The sequence below is a fragment of the Lampetra fluviatilis genome, chromosome 47 (assembly GCF_964198595.1).
Source record: "Lampetra fluviatilis chromosome 47, kcLamFluv1.1, whole genome shotgun sequence".
Taxonomy (NCBI): domain Eukaryota; kingdom Metazoa; phylum Chordata; class Hyperoartia; order Petromyzontiformes; family Petromyzontidae; genus Lampetra; species Lampetra fluviatilis.
In genome coordinates this window covers 9,868,064-9,885,120 of record NC_136321.1, presented here as the reverse complement: position 1 = coordinate 9,885,120, position 17,057 = coordinate 9,868,064, and the positions used below count along the sequence as shown (strand labels likewise).

Genomic DNA, 17,057 nt, shown 5'->3' with positions numbered 1-17,057 from the left:
CCGCTGAGGAAGCGGATGAGCTGGAAGGGAGCGGCGAGGCGGTGAGCCGGTGCTACTAACTATTAGGCAAGCTGAGTGTATATCCATATATTGAGATGTTTTCATCCGCTTAATGATTGTGTTCGTACATGTGGGTGGAACCCAGAGAAAAACCCACACGCCAGCGAGCCACAACACGATCCCCGTACAGATGGCGATTAGTCTACTTGCTAATGTGTAACATGAAAACATTTCCTGAGTTCACTGATTGGCTGATCTGATCACATGGGAGGGGGTGGGGGGGTGGAATTGCTCGCCCTTTACACCAACGTCTAATCACTGCGAGCGATTGCCTGAACGTTTGACCGCTCGAGTCGACCAGACGAAGAGATGAACTCGGTGAAATCCACAGACGACTGAGGCTCTTGACTTTAAACCCCACGCGGTGTCGTCAACTTGGCTGAGACTCTACGACCAGCATAACAATTATTCTCACCGAACCAACGCCCCGCCAGAGGGTTAATCGCGTTTCCCAAATCTTCCCCGCAGAAAAATAGTTACCCAGATGCCGCCCCCTTAGCTTTGCTCCCTCGTTGAATCACCATATTACAATGAACCTCACCTTGCTTGTGTACCTGTTGAAGACGCAGGTAGCGGTTTAGTTGGCGTTTCGACCCCTATTGTCAAACTTGTGGGTACGTTTTTGATTCGGCAATTCATAATTTTTTGTGAGTGTCGTTTTTTTTTTTACCGGTCTCGTTTTATTCTGCTGCACATGCTCCTGTCCTGTGTCTGTTAAGAGCTCGAAGGTTACACTAGCTGTGTAGATTTGTATTCATTGTAAGTCGTCAATATTGGGGGCAGGGCAGCGCAGTGGCTCACAGCAAGAAGGGGGTGCTGGGTTCAATACCTGACTCAGGTGCCCTTCTGTGTGGAGTTTATACATTTTCCCTATTTTCTGCAAAGTGTGAGAGTGTGTGTGTGTGTGTGCGAAATAGTGAGTGTGTGGAGTTTGTGTGTTCTCCCCCTGGCCTACAGAGAGTGAGTGTGTGTGGAGTTTGTATGTTCTCCCCCTGGTCTATAGAGTGTGAGTGTGTGGAGTTTGTGTGTTCTCCCCCTGGTCTACAGAGTGTGAGTGTGTGTGTGGAGTTTGTGTGTTCTCCCCCTGGTCTATAGAGTGTGTGTGTGGAGTTTGTGTGTTCTCCCCCTGGTCTACAGAGAGTGAGTAAGTGTGGAGTTTGAATGTTCTCCTGTTCTGCATGGGCTTCCTTCCATAGCTACTTCTTAAACCATACCGTGTAACCGATATTGCCCAAGACATCCCGATTGCTGAAAATGTACCTACGAATTACTCAACAGCAACAACATTACACACAGCGACATCGCCCCTCCTACTGCGATAACACTTGGCAAGACCTTCCGGAAAACAAGTTTTAAAGCTTCATCGGAGCTTTCCTGGTTAAAACAAGCGGAACACCAACGATATGTCTACTCGGTGAATCGTTGGATCCATCTCTCTTCTGTTCGTCCGAGGTCACTGCACGCCGTGCTTTGACAAAAACTACGAAAAACCCTGAAACCAAACACTGCTAAGCTTGCCGCACAGCTTGTCAACCTACCAATGCTGAGATGTGTGTCGTTTGCGGGAGAGATAAGCAAGGGAATACTTACAAAAAAAGTTTCCATTTTAACAAAAAAATGGAATGTAACGCCGCTTATCGGCGTGATTAGCTTGCGTCAGTAAGAACGTGCGCGTGGGTGGCGGTGCGCATTCCTAAAACGTGCGTCTGTGCGCACGCACGCACCCGCGCGCGTTTCCGTGCGTGCATTGCTTGGCGCGGTCGAATCGCCTTCCACTCATGAATGGAATTGGGGGGGGGGGGAAACCCCAAACATAGGACCACAGAGCTTGGGAACTTTTCTGGCGCCTTCCTGCTTGTCTGGTTTTTCCTTGCGGTTCTGTGCAAAACCTTCGTGCTGTATGAAAACACAACATTATTTATTGCTATTATTAAACTAAAAGGAGGCTCCTTTAATGCAGTGGCTTGCCAAATTGATTTAATTTTTGTTCTTTTCCCAACAGCATTCTGCTGGATGAAAGTGGACACATTGGACTCACGGGTGAGTTTTTTGTATGAAGTGGATTCACCCTTCTAGTCATTGTTGTAGCATGAGAACGTACTTGTCTCTATTTGTGTGTATCCTTTTAAGTTTGCTGTAAGTTTGTGTGTTTATGTGTCTACGTATGTGTGTCTCAGTGTTTGTGCATGCCCATGTGTTTGTGTTGTGCGGAGCGGTAGTGTCGCGTTAGCGCGCTGCACTACGATCCAGTGACACGAGTTTGTTTTTCGCTCACGGCCAACGCCAGTGACGATTATCTGAACCAGTTCTGGGCCTCCCCTAAATCAACTCGGCCTCAAATGAGTACCTCGTGCAGTTTGTAGTAAACATCCCCACTCGAGACACAAAGGCAGCCGGGTGTGGTGCTGGCCACCCACCCACCTCTCCCCGTATGTCGTGCCGGCCTTCAAAGGTGCTCGCTAAGAACACTGGGCACATGACCCAACAGTCTGTGTTGGCTATGTGGCTGGGGGATCGTTGTCTTTGTGAGCACGTGTGTGCAAGCATGTGTGTGTGTGTGTGTGAATGTGTTCAGACTTTGGGCTGAGCAAGGAGTCGATCGACCACGAGAAGAAGGCCTACTCGTTCTGTGGCACCGTGGAGTACATGGCGCCTGAGGTGGTGAATCGCAAGGGCCACACTCACTCGGCGGACTGGTGGTCCTTCGGGGTGCTCATGGTAACGAGCGCGACGCGTACACCGTACATACACGCGTACACAACAACAACCGCTGCCGTTCACCACCAAGTGGCGGTGACATCACCACGGCGCTTTGTGCCAGGCTGGGTGCATTTTGAGGCCGTCGCGTGAAGTGTGGAAGGCTCGCTGGCAGGAGGTCACGGGACAGACGCAGGTTCCGTGGTTTGACTGCTGTGCCAGGCTAGCTGTGCCAGGCTAGATGCAGGAGGTCACGGGACAGACCCAGGTGGCATGTGTTTGTTGATACTGAGATGACTGATAGATGCACCTGCTGTGCTCCACACTCTGCCACCTGGCTGCCTTTTAGCCGACCGGCACTCCGCTCGTTGTTGTGAGTGTAGCTCCTCTGCCGGTGTTCGTAGCCCTAACAAACGCTGCCCTCTCGACACGATGCGGCCGGGCCGGCGGCAGCGCGTTCGCCACTCGTCGCAGAGGGTCGTGGTTCGAGCCCGCCGACCGCCCCGGTTAATAATACCGGCCGTATGAACCAACAAAAATACCACGCTCCATCAGCTTCACGGTGGACAGTGAGGGATCTTGCAACGTCTTTAGAGAAAAAAAGTCGGCCACGTTGTCACGGCGAAAACTTTGCAAGGCTCGTGAAATTACCTGGAAATGTCCTATTTGTTTTTAATTGGGTACAACCACTTTGACAACATCACCCCTTAACTTGCAGACTCTACCCATCTGTGAAACATTAGCACCTTGACAGCCCATGCGCTATAAGAACGGCGCAGATTCCAGATGTGAAAAATGTATGAACGTTATCAATTAAATGACCACCGTTTCCCGCCTTCCTCTTCTTACAGTTTGAAATGCTCACGGGAACGCTCCCCTTCCAGGGCAAAGATCGCAAGGAGACGATGACTATGATTCTCAAGTGAGTTTGATCGCCCTCCCAGATATTGCGAATATCTGGGGTGGTTAGCGGCTTATTTAAGTTGTGTGTGTAAGAGTTTCGCGGATGTGCTCTGTAGCTCTCCAACTTGTATTTTTCCTTACAACTCCACATCCATTGCTCAGAAACCGAATTCGGTTAAAACCCCCGAACAAAATACGGACTCCCTTTCTGGACTGGCTTTTTTCAGCTTGTTGGTATTGTTGTGACCCGTGCTTTGCAGGGCCAAGCTAGGAATGCCGCAGTTCTTGAGTGGAGAAGCGCAGAGTCTCTTGCGAATGCTGTTCAAGAGGAACCCAGGCAATCGCCTAGGTGAGTGCCTTTGTCTTGTTTGTGCACGTGTGTGTGAGCGTATGTGTGTTTGTGACTGTGGAGAGCGGTATCGTAGCACTTAGCGCGCTACGCTACGAACCCAGCGACCTGAGTTTGAATCCTGCTCATGGCCGCTAACACTAGGGACGATTATCTGAACAGGTTCTGGGCCTCCGCAAGGTCGACTCAGCCTCAAATAAGTACCTAGTGCGATGTGTAAAACCATTGTCGCTCGGGAGACAAATGCGGCCGGGCGTGATGCTGGCCACCCACCCCCTCGCGTGCCTTTCTGGCCTTCATAGGTGCTCGCGAACAGCATTTGTCCTAACTGGTAGGGGGGATCTTTGTCTTTTTTTTGTCAATGGTGCAGCTTGGGTGAGTGTCGGGTCAAAGCAAGAACGTCTGCTGGACTAAGCAATGGCAGAGCAGCAAATAGGAGCCCTTGTCTTTGACAGCAGGACCTAATGTTTTGGAGCTGATCGATTGGCTGGACATCTGTAATCTGCGCCTGCCGTTCTTTCACTGTGGGAATGGGCATTCACCTAGGACATGTGGCGTAGTGCTGGCCACACCACCCCCTCGCGTGCCGTGTCCCGGCGTTCACCCAGTAACAGCACTTGCCCCAGCGGTATACAAGGCTTGAGGGGTACTCTTTGTGTTCTGTATGTTCGTGCGTGCGTGCGTGTCATTGTGTGTGTGTAGCGGTTAGCGCGCTTCGCTATGAACCCAATGACCCAGGTTCGATTCCAGCTGATGGCCAACACCAGTGACGATTATCTGAACCGGTCCTGGGCATCCCCTAGGTCGACTCGGCCTAAAATGAGTACCTGGTGCGGTGTGTAAACATCGCCACTGGGGAGACAAAGGCGGTCGGGCGTGGTGCTGGCCACCCACCCCCTCGTGTGCCGTGTCGGCCTTCATAGGTGCTCGGTAACAGCACTTGCCCCTACAGTCTTTTACGGCTATACGGGGGATCTTTATCTTTGTGTCTCTGTGTGCGCGCCTTGTGGTTGTTGTGATGCTGTTCTGTGGCGATTGTAACCATAACAGACTGTCCCGCACATGACACACCGCACACTGATGAATGGGCACTTGAATTTCACGTGCGCACAAAGGCAAAGAGGCCCCGTGTAGCCTGAACAGACTCTTGGAGCAAGTGCAGTTAGTGAGCACCTATGAAGTTAGGCACGGCAAAACATTTGGTGGGCAGCCAGCACCACCCCATGGCCACCTGTGTCCCCGCAGTGCTGATGTTCACACACCAGGTACGCGTTTAAGGCTCCATCGACCTAGGCCAGGTCCAGGACCGGTTAAGGCATTTGTCACTGATGTTGGCCGTGAGCGTGAATGGTGGTGTGGACCGATGCCACTCGTCCACGCTCGAGAGACGGAGCGACGCACACGTGGCTGAGAGAACGGGCGCAGGTTAAAGACGACTGTTAAGAATAGTGACGTGGGCTCGGGCCGGGCCACGTTCCTCGCGGGGATGATGGCCCATGGGCGAGACTAACAACGGAGCGGCAGTCAAAGGAGAGAACCGTACCCGAGGCTGGGCCCCTCGTCCTCCGTGGAGATGGAGCGATGAAATCGGCTCGTCTTCGGGCGCCGCACGGATCGTTACGCCGCAGCACTGAGAGATGGCGACGGCTCGGGGGGCCTTAATGCAGCAGTGGATTGATCGTGGCTGATGATGATGCCATTGTTTAAATGCATCGGGTACATGTCACATGTGCGGCCCTCTTGCCAATCGATTGCTGGACGAGGGCACCCCCACGCGATGCAGGTCATGGGGGGGGTTATTTGACCACACTTCACCATGTTGGTCATTGCCGGTGGGCGAAGTCTTTTAGCATAGGCATGGAAGCATATAGTTACAGTACAACAACGGTTTGTGCTAAATTGCCATTTGCTTCCAACAACACCATAGCCCTGCGGCCGCTAACACCGTTCATGCATTGTGGCCGCCCATCCACGCGCTATCCAGGCTCAATTTCGCTTAGCTTTCGAGGGCGGATGAGCTCAGGGACATTGTGCGTGGTTTGGCCATAGTCTGCATCAGTTTAGGCGCTGCAGTGTGGTGATCCGTTCATTGATACCCCACTAAAATAACAGTGACGAATTGTAGAGAAAGCAACATTTTAATTCACAGCCTCTACACTTCACCCGCCAATCTGTTATCATCTATACGGGGTCCCCTTTTTTTGCCGATATGAAAGTGATAAAAAAACAATAAGCTACCCTTGACTTAACGCTTTCGTGACTGCAGGAATTTATATTCTTTGGGACTTTCGGTTAAGTCTCGTAGAACAACAAAGGCAGTCTGCCTCAGCAGCTTTCCCCCTCCTCCTTCCCTTGTGATAGCGATTGCTCGTGTTGCGATCGAAACGTCGTAGCTTTTTGTTAAGATTTTTGTTCTACGTGACTTTACCGAAAGACCCAAACAATAAGCTTTACCCTGTACGACAATAATACAGGCGGTGTTCAGATGTTCAAACACTAAATAGATACCTTATAATTATTTAATCATTATTTGAATGTATAAAGCGCCCTTAAACAATCGTTCTCAGGGCACAAGGCATAATCAAGTCTGCATTAACCACACGTCATGCTTGTGGTGAAACATGCAGACAAATGTGCTCCGATGACCATGTACACATTGTATTTTAAACTGATTGGCCTACTCCAGAGACGGCCTCCTTTATGGCTTTGTCTCACCACCAGTGTCGGATCAGAGAACAACGCCCAAAGACGAACGATATCAAATCATTAATAGCTTGCGTGTTGAGCAGTTATATCTGCTCAATGCACCTGTATTAGTGCTGGAAAGAATAAAGCCCCCGATTCCTTTTTCATCATTCTGTTATCACTCTCCTGATTCACCATGGAGCCCCTCTTGGGGCGGGGGGTGTGGTATGTTGGCCTACTCTTTCACACTGTACTTGTTCTCCCCATGTTCTGCATGGGGTTTCCTCCCGAGCTCTGCGGTTTCCTCCGACAGCTAAAAAACAAACACGTGGTTGAGGTTTCCCGCCCCCCTCCCCTCGATTGCAAGTCCAGCACGCCAGACCCTCGGGGCACGAGCGCGGCAGCGTCTTCGAACGGCGTCTTAACGGGAAGAAGGAAAAATCACAATCGTATCGCGTATCTTAACCTACTCGGGGTTTGTTTTTTCATTGTAAATAAGATTGCAATAAAATGAAAAGTTAAAATTAGAAAAAAATGTCCCAGTGCGGGAACACGAAACCTCCTCCGAAACAAGGAACTTGCTCGAGAAATGGGCAGATTTCTTGGAAATCACGGACGCGTTCCTCGACCCTCCAATCCACATCACCTCTCTTAGGGGTCCACTCGGCACACGCATCCATCCAGGGTTCGTAACAATCTGTATAACCTTTTGATTGACCTAAAGAGACTTGCCACAGCCCATGGCAATGTGGAATGTCCACCACTGATTTAGGGCCACCAATGGAGTATGAGCACCGACCAATCGCTTGTTTGAGCAAGGAGACACTTTGACCCGTCGAGAGTTTTATGGAAGTGTTGAGAGTCGTTCGTTGTCGCCCGCAGTGACCAGCGAGAGCTCGCCCACAGCGCCCCTGTGACACAAGGCAGTAGAAGGCAGCAAGTGCTATACTGTGCAGATGATTCCCAACGAGGGTGAAACTCAGTTGTCTCGTTGTCCTCCTGTTGCTGCTGCTGTTTAAAATGCTTTGTTGGTGACACTGTTTAGCCTTGTGAGTCGGTGGTCTAGACAAGGCTGTGTGCAAGCGGTGCGGTGGTGTCACATGAGATGCAAGGCATGATGGGAGGGAGCGATCATGTGCTTACAATCACGTGGTTTTGTTACCTAGAAATCCCACCGTGTTTGTCCTGATGTGCAGTGTTATACTTTACTTTCAGGAGCTGGCTCTGATGGTGTGGAAGAAATCAAAAGACATCCATTCTTTTCCACTATTGATTGGAACGTAAGTTTTTGTATACGTTTTACTTTATTTAGCTGATGGTGAATGGGGGAATGGGTGGGGTATGTAGGTTAGAAGGAGAGTGGATGGGCGAGCTAGTGGGTGAGTGGATTGATGCGTGGGTGATTGAGTGCAGTCATGGGTGGGTGCTTGAGTGATCGGTTGGCTGACTGAGTGAGCGAGAATAACTTAGTGCATTTCTTGGCTGGAGATTGATGCAGCCTGTCATCATGAGCACCACATTGTGCAGAGTGATCAGTGGTTGTCCGATAAACAGACTGGCCCCTGTCACAGGAATGTGTAATTTCCACCACTGGCTCAGGGCTGCCAGCAGAGATGAGTGCCACCCCCATACATTCATTTGAACAGAGGCATTTTGACTTGTGTTAACTTGACATTCAATGCTTATCATGTAGGCCATTGAACAGCCATATCATGAATATGTAAATAAAATATATTACAGCACTTTGTTAATCCACTGCTGGATGAAGACATACAATGTGGGTATTGGCATTTGTTTGACCGTACTTCACCACACTGGTCAGTGCGCACGTAAGTAAAGGGTGGTGGCAGATCCAGGACCAGGTCATATGTCGCTCGCCACCGATGTTAGCCATAGCTAGGAATTAAACTCGCGTCGCCGAGTTGATAAAGCACGCAAATGCGCTAACCACTGTGCCTCCGCTCCCCCTGTGTAGCCACTCGGAGGATCGACGTCTCATTCTGCACCGTGCGTGTTATTTTACAGAAGCTCTATCGGAAAGAAATTCACCCGCCATTCAAGCCTGCCGTAGGCCGACCGGAAGACACGTTTTACTTCGACCCCGAATTCACGGCTAAAACACCAAAAGGTGAGAACCGGGTTCCCTGTAACGGTAGCGGGGAGGAACCCTTGCGATAGAAGGCCGAATCGGACTTCCAAATACTCTTGATGGCAAAAAGCAAACGCACAAAGACAAAAACACATTAACACACACAAGCACACAAAGACAAAAACACATTAACACACAAACACACAAAGACAAAACCACATTAGCACACACAAGCACACAAAGACAAAAACACATTAACAGTCAAACACACAAAGACAAAGACAAAAACACATTAACACACAAACACACAAAGACAAAACCACATTAGCACACACAAGCACACAAAGACCAACACATTAACAGTCAAACACACAAAGACGAAAACACACAAACACACACAAAGTGCACGTCAACTGAGTATAAAGAGATTTTTGCAGTGCCAGAAGTCTTTGACCTCGACGATAAAATTAGAAACGGTGCTATAGCCTTGACATCAAAAATTATCTCTCGTATCTGATAAGTATGGCTAAGGTGTTAAATATTTATTCGTTGATTTTTCATATTTCTAAAGTTCCATCAATAAATCGATGATTTGAATGTAAGGATTATTATATTTAAACTATTTAATCTAAAGTTACTAAATGTATTGCCAACATGAGATCACGCAACACACTTTTAGCGGAAGTGACGTCACACTTTGTCAATATTGCACGAAATGATTTGGGTCATCCAAAGATTTTTCTGATTAATGAACATCTTGAACATCGCCCTCGCTTGATATGTGTGTCTGTACAACATAAGAACAGCATGGGCAGCTGAAGCGGCCTCACGTTGTGATCCGAGCTCGCTACCCGATGCAGCGGCTTTTGGCTCGTCATCGAACAAAGATGGTCACCGCCATCGCGCGCTTTCAGACGCGCTTCTGCGGCCATCTCGAGACTGTCTCGCTTTCCGATATTAGGAAGCCACTGGAGCTATGCACTTTTTTAAATCCTCTAGATTGACAAACTTTATTACTCTAGAACTGCTTTTTGTGTTTAGTTTGTTGTCCTTCCCCGCGCCATTGATTATCGTGGCTGCGAAAGAAGTTCAACATGCATACGTGCAACATGCATACAACGTACGTGCATACAAAGCGGTTTGAGCAAAACGGCGTCGTGGGTTGACGTCCAATTCGGCCGTGAAATTCTCTCAGGCCGGCGGTGAGGAGGAGCTTATTGGTGGGAGTTCGGTCCATGTGTTGGCACGTGTAAAGAAAAATCATATCTCCGTAAACGTGACTTGTTTTGTCGGGCGGCGGAGGGTTAATAACGAGAATGTTCGGGAGTAAAACTCTCACGCGGCCGAACCTAAAAGACAAATGTGGATCATTGTGTTGGCTCCATAAACGTACGTTTAAAGTTTACATCAAGAGAACATTTCTTATTTGTGGTTTATTTGTTGTCAGATTCCCCAGGCGTGCCTCCCAGCGCCAACGCTCACCAGCTGTTCCGCGGGTTCAGCTTCGTGGCGACGCCGCTGGGCGACGTGGAGGAGACGTTCGTGATGGCCACCACGCAGCTTCACCCCATCGTGCAGGTGGAGCAGCCGAGCGCTACGATCGCTCGTGCCGGGAACGCCCCGACGACGAGATGCCCGATGCACAAACACGGCCGACCGATTCACCGCCCCCCTCCCGCCACTCCCGACGCGATTATCTGGCCCAACCATCTCCGTGTTAAATTATACGTTGTTGCTCTACACCAACATCAGCCGTACGAATACGAAGTAACAACCTCATCCTGGTCAAACTCTTCCTCATCAAAATCAAGGAAAAACATAGAGTTTTGGGAGGTGGTGCAGCGGTAGCGCGTCTTGTCGCTCGTTACAGAGATTTGCAGTTAGAGGACGTTATCCTCCCTGGTTAGGAGTACCTCAGCGGGATGCGTGATTAGTTGCAACTCCACGCCACTAAAGAGTACAAAGCCGGCCCACAAGTGTTTAGTTAACGAGTCGGTTCAGCGGTGGGTGAAGGGTATGCTGCTGTGTTGCTGCCTTCTGCAGGGTCTCATTGCCTCTGTTCGATCACATGGCTGAAGAAGGCAGCGATGCAATGGATATTCGCCCACTGCCATACCTAGGAGTCTTTGTCAAGGTTTTTTCCTACGTCTTGGCAGGCTCTGCTAGAATAGTAATTTTTATAATTATTATAACGCAATCTGTAACACTCACAATATTTGACGGATGTAAATGACCGCGACTCAAGAGGCGAGGTGCCAAACTCAGTGACACTCAAACGCTGGGAGAAAGGGGTGGGGCCTTAAAAGTCGGAGTCGATTGAACGCTGCCACTGCTGCGAGTGCGCAGCGGGGCCGTGATGATGGCCGCGTCACAACGGCGGGGGCTGCCACGGAGAAACGACGCCCAGCAGTGACCACGGCCCCCGCTCCTCTGTGTAGACAAGAGGAGGGGGTTGTGAGTCGCTGCTGCTGCTGCAAAGAGTTCCACCATGAGCTGTAGTGCAGGGCGGAGTGACAGGAGCGAGGAGCGGTACGGTGGACGACCGACAGTAGCGGCACGGTGGTGGCACAGGCAGGGGATCTTGTCGCTGGGTCCTGCTGGCGATGGGGATAAAAAACGACTGTGGAGCATGGCAGCAGCCAGCTATGAAACCCGGACTTAGCTTTGAGTACTAAAGCTTTGTTTCTCAACAGCAGCTGCACGGCAACAGCGTGCAGTTCTCGGACGGCTATGAGCTGCGGGAGGACATCGGTGTGGGCTCCTATTCGGTGTGCAAGCGCTGCATACACAAGACCACCAACATGGAGTACGCCGTCAAGGTCTGTGTGCGCGTGTGCCTGTGCGTGCGTGTGTGTGTGCGTGCGTGTGTGTGTGTGTGCGTGCGTGCGTGTGTGCCTGTGTGCGTGTGTGCCTGTGTGCGTGTGCATGGGTTTCCTCCGAGTTCTCTGGTTTTCTCCCGTAGCTAAAAGCCCACAAAATGTTGCCAAAAAGCATTCCAATGCTGTACCTGGAAATGACTCAATTGGGATCGCACGCGGTGGCAACATCATCACCCCTTTCCTGCGCAAACTTAACAGGCGTGTATCTAACAGATAAGGTCTGTTTGTGTTTTTTGGGTTGTGGATTCCTTTAAATATATGGTTTGCATCCTGTTTTTAAATGTAAAAAAGAAATAGATGGAAATCTACGAATGAATGAATGAACTATCTTATTTAGTTTAAATATTACAGCATGCCTTAGAGACGTGGTATCCACACGCCAACTATTACATTCTCTAATGTTTTGTTTATTTTGTTTTATTTTTGCTGAACAGATCATCGACAAGAGTAAACGAGACCCGTCGGAAGAGATAGAAATCCTTCTCCGTTACGGACAGCATCCCAACGTCATCACGTTAAAAGACGTAAGCTCGCTTTAAAATCCGCAAATTGCCGTAGGTTCGTCTCTGATAAATTATGCTCGGCCTGCGAGGTGGCCTGGAGGGTTTTACATGGCCGTGTCAGAACGGTGAACGTGCAGAGTTGGGCCAACGTCGGGGCCAACGTCGACCAACGTCGACCAACGTTGGATGTTTACTGGAAGGGTGCTGAGCGCAACTGCTTTAAGAGTCTGGATTCAAATCCAGGTTTCACCCACCTGTGATTAAACCGGGTTCTCTAGTGTCGTGAATTGTTGGTCTCAGCCCATTCACCAATGACCGCACACACACAAAACCCATGACACTAAATTAGTTTTTGCACTTAAATCGGCTGAATTCTCGCTTTCAGAATGAACAAATATTTGACTGTCGTGCGAGAAACACGGCTGTGGTTTCAATAAACTCGGCCTCTTCCAGATTTATCGAACGGGCTGGGCCCCTCGTTAACTCGTTTACAAACCCCCGTCGCGGCTCGGCGACCGTTTGGGGCCATTACGCGCACGCGCGCGACCTTTACGCTAATTGGCTTAGGCTGGCCACACGCTGCCACAGCAGCGCGGGGGAAACAGGCGCGCGCACGTAGACACGGAGCACACGTACACAGGGCATGTGTGTACACGGGGAGCGCAAATACACACGGAGCACGTGTACACGGGGCACGTGTGTACATGGGGAGCGCACGTACACACGGGGAGCGTGCGTACACGGGGCATGTGTGTACATGGGGAGCACATGTACACACCGCGTATGTACGGGAGCGCAAATACACATGGGGAGCGCGTACACGGGGCGCGCACGTGCATGCGTGGAGCAGCGGGAGCTCAAGGCGATGACACGAGCCAAAGAGTTCTCGCGGCTGAAGGGGCTGTGCCTGCAGGTGCTGTTGGCAAAGTGCATATTGGGGTCGGCGTGACACGAGTTTGCAAAGGGTCTGGGTGGGCAACATCGCACACACGCACGTGCGTACGCGGGATCTAGCCATTTCAGGCTGAGTAGACCTACAGTGGGAGGTGCTTGTCATAAGACAGTGCGCACACACGTACGTAGTCACGGACACACACATAAACACAAGTACAAATACACACATCCATGAATACGCCTACAAAAAGAAGAAAGATCTCCCATATAGCCTACAATAAAATGCTTTTAGCGAGCACCTATTAAGGCTGGCACGGTGTACGACGGAGTGATGTTGCCAGCACTACTCCCGGCCGTGTTTGTCTCCCCAGTGCTGAGGATTACACACTTGTACCAGTTACTCATTTAAGGCTGATCCTGTTCAGACATTCGTAATTGATCTTGGCTGCAAGCGAGAATCGAACTCGGGTTACCGGGTTCATAGTGCGGTTGTGCTAACCCACTGCGGCACTGCTTCCCACATACACCGACAAGAGAAAGATCCCCGTATAACCTTTAACAGATTGTTGGGGCAAGTGCTGTTAGCGAGCACCTATGAAGGCCGACACGGCACACGAGGGGGTGGGTGGCCAGCACCACGCCCAGCCGCCTTTGTCTCCCTAGTAGCAATGTTTACACACTGCACCAGGTACTCAATTGAGGCCGAGTCGACCTAGGGGAGGCCCAGAACCGGTTTAGATAATCATCATTAGTATTCTTAGGTTTTTTCGGTAAAGTCACGTAGGTAAAACATTAAAATTTATTTAAATTTTTTACCTACGTGACTTTACCGAAAAAAACCTAAGAATATGAATCCTTGCAGTCACGAAAGCTTCAAATCTAGAATCATCATTAGTGTTGGGCGTGAGCAGGAATCGAACTCGGGTCGCTGGATTCCTAGTGCACGCTTGCTAATCAGTGCGGCACTGCTCCCCACATACACCTCCAAACACTCGCACGCACGCATGAACTCTCTTAGCCCCAGTCGTAAATAGCGCTTGTGACAACACCTTTGTCAGTAATGGCCTGTGAGTGGATGCCCTGAAAGGGCTTTTAACTCTCCCTACTTGTATGTACACGGTGTACGGGCTGCTGAACAATGGCCCAGCGGTCGGAGCACTCGCCACCAAAAGCACTTTGCACATATCCGATGGTTCGATTCCTGCCGCAGGTGCACGGGAATTAATTTCCAGGCGACAATGATGGTGTAATTTACAACATTAGCCCACTACGTGGCTGCTATTTTGGCCAATTCATGGTTGGTGAGAATTGCAATCTTGAATTCTCAGTGATGTAGCTCTAGGATGGTGATGATTAAAATAATGATGATGATGATATCTCTAGGTCTACGATGACCATGACAGCTTGTACCTCGTCATCTCTAGGTGTACGACGATGGGAAGAGTGTCTACCTCGTCACAGAGCTCATGAAGGGCGGGGAGCTGCTGGATAAAATCCTGCGGCAGAAGTTCTTCTCGGAGCGCGAGGCCAGCGCGGTGCTGCAGACGATAGCGCGCACCGTGGAGTATCTCCACTCGCAGGGGGTGGGTGCACTTCTCTCGGACGCACTCACACACACACAGCAACCACTGACGCACATACACATAGTAATCACTCACGCACACACACACACACAGCAATCACGCACGCACACATAATTATCACTCACGCATACACACACACAGCATTCACTCACACATGTACACATAGTAATCACTCACGCATGTACACACACACACTGCAATCACTCACGCACGCACACACAGCAACCACTCACGCAAGCACGCACACACAAGCAAGCAATCGTGCACATACACACAAAAACCACTCGCACGCACGCACACACACAGCAACACCGCGCCGACCACACGCGCACAGCCACTCATCCCGCCTTGCAACTCCCTCCTCCTCCTCTTGTCCCTCTTCCTCTGCCAGGTGGTGCATCGAGACCTGAAGCCGAGCAACATTCTGTATGTGGACGAGTCGGGGAACCCGGAGTCGCTGAGGATCTGCGACTTTGGCTTCGCCAAGCAGCTGCGTGCCGAGAACGGGCTGCTCATGACGCCGTGCTACACGGCGAACTTCGTGGCGCCCGAGGTGAGAGAGCGCGTAGCCAGCTGATGTTCACTCGTGGCTTCCACTCGAGGATTGGCATGTGTGGCTGCCATGTCTGGGCAAGCACGGAGCCCCTTACCCTTCCAATGCCCTGCTGCTGTCATAACGCACAAGCATTGGCCTGCAACGGAGCGTTAGCCAGTCAGGGCAACTGTTGCTATGTCTCTCAATTTGAGAGTAATTTTTCAAATTTGAACCACGATGCCCATGCCCTATTCTTCAAATGTGTGTATGAGGCTATGGGGAGCGGTGGTTTAGCGGTTAGCGCGCTGCGCTACGAACCTAGCGACCCGAGTTCGATTCCCGCTCACGGCCAACACCAGTGACGATTCATTATCTGAGCTGGTCCTGGGCCTCCCCTAGGTCGACTCGGCCTCAAGCGAGTACCTGGTGCGGTGTGTAAACATCGCCACTGGGGAGACAAAGGCGGTCGGCCGTGGTGCTGGCCACCCACCCCCTCGTGTGCCGTGCCGGCCTTCATAGGTGCTCGCTAACAGCACTTGCCCCAACAGTCTGTTAAGGCTACACGGGGGATCTTTGTCTTTGCATGGAACTATGGTGGAGAGCGGTGGTTCTCGCGCAACAAACCCAGTGGGCCAAGTTCATTTCGCAGCGTTGGCGAACATCAGTGGTGTGCAGAATTATAACTGGTCCGGTCCTGGGCCTCACTTAGGTCAACTCAACCTTAAATGAGTACCTGGTGCAGTGTAAGGACATTGGCATTCCTAAGACAACGGTGGCTGGGATTAGTTCTGTCCCCCCCCCCCCGTGTTGCCATGCTGACCTTAATAGCTGCGTACTGACAGCAGTTGCCCCTGCAGTCGATATGGATACATTGATTGTACTACTTTGTTTGCACGCGTGGGTATTTTGTCTGTGTAGGTTCTCAAGAGGCAGGGCTACGACGCAGCGTGCGACATCTGGAGCCTGGGAGTTCTGCTTTACACCATGCTGGCTGGGTACGCTCGCACCTCGCACCGCATCACCGCAGTGGCTTCAACCGTAAACGATGACTGCAACCAACTCGAGTGAGGGAGCAACTTGGGCGGCGTGGCCAGGATCCACAGATAGAGCGATATTATGGTCAGGATCCACAGATAGAGCGATATTATCGCTCTATCTGTGGATCCTGGCCACTGTTATAACAGGCAGCAGCCAGGCAATGAGCTGATACCAACAGTCGCCCAAGCTCTGCAATCCTCTATACATTAAAGGTGTTCAGCCAAATAATGTGCGTTCACACACACACACGCAATGGGCGGTCCGTGTTGATAGCACCATGCAGTTGTGTTAGTGGGAATAAAAAAACTCGATTCCACTATCTTGGCTCATTACAGTCACTTTGTCAATCCCACTGCTGGATGAGGCCGCCCCCCCACAGTGGCGGTTATTTGACCATACTTCACCGCACTGGTCAAGTGCAGGTTGATGAAGGCGGGGCGGGGGAGGAAGCGTAGCGGTGAGAGACTATAGAGGACAGAAGTAGAACGGTGAGACGTACCTCGTGTCCAGCGAGGAACGCTGCAACCCTGTGACACCCAGCTTGTGCATGGTGGTCATCCATCCACGCAGTGTCCAGGCTCACCCCTGCTTAGCTTCTGAGATCAGACTGGGCACTCTCTCAGCGATTTTTCTCAATCACGATCATCAGATTCTTAATTTAGACTGCAGATGTCCAGTTGGGGCGGGTCAGAAAGTTCCAACAATACCAAACACGAATAACGTATATAAGTACAAATTGCTGAAGTATGTCAACGACAACAATAATAATTATATTAAACATTGCTGCAATGAAGTTGTTCGTGAACTTGAAATGGAATCGCTCTACTTTTTTTTACGAGCAT

The 17,057-nt window shown here is 50.6% G+C and overlaps 1 protein-coding gene across 3 annotated transcripts in view; it reads left to right on the top strand.

Annotated features, from left to right (window-relative positions):
* The window catches only part of LOC144947950 (ribosomal protein S6 kinase alpha-3), a 64,738-nt gene that overhangs the window by 44,974 nt on the left and 2,707 nt on the right, over positions 1-17,057 (top strand). For 2 of the 3 annotated variants that reach the window (XM_078877381.1, XM_078877383.1), the window contains 12 exons: positions 2,063-2,100; positions 2,636-2,778; positions 3,609-3,679; positions 3,921-4,009; positions 7,910-7,974; positions 8,720-8,822; positions 10,231-10,361; positions 11,477-11,602; positions 12,097-12,186; positions 14,484-14,642; positions 15,034-15,195; positions 16,096-16,172. In XM_078877381.1, coding sequence (XP_078733507.1) covers positions 2,063-2,100; positions 2,636-2,778; positions 3,609-3,679; positions 3,921-4,009; positions 7,910-7,974; positions 8,720-8,822; positions 10,231-10,361; positions 11,477-11,602; positions 12,097-12,186; positions 14,484-14,642; positions 15,034-15,195; positions 16,096-16,172 — 1,254 coding nt within the window. The remainder of the gene's footprint in view (positions 1-2,062; positions 2,101-2,635; positions 2,779-3,608; positions 3,680-3,920; positions 4,010-7,909; positions 7,975-8,719; positions 8,823-10,230; positions 10,362-11,476; positions 11,603-12,096; positions 12,187-14,483; positions 14,643-15,033; positions 15,196-16,095; positions 16,173-17,057) is intronic. The other variant, XM_078877382.1, reaches the window with a different exon arrangement.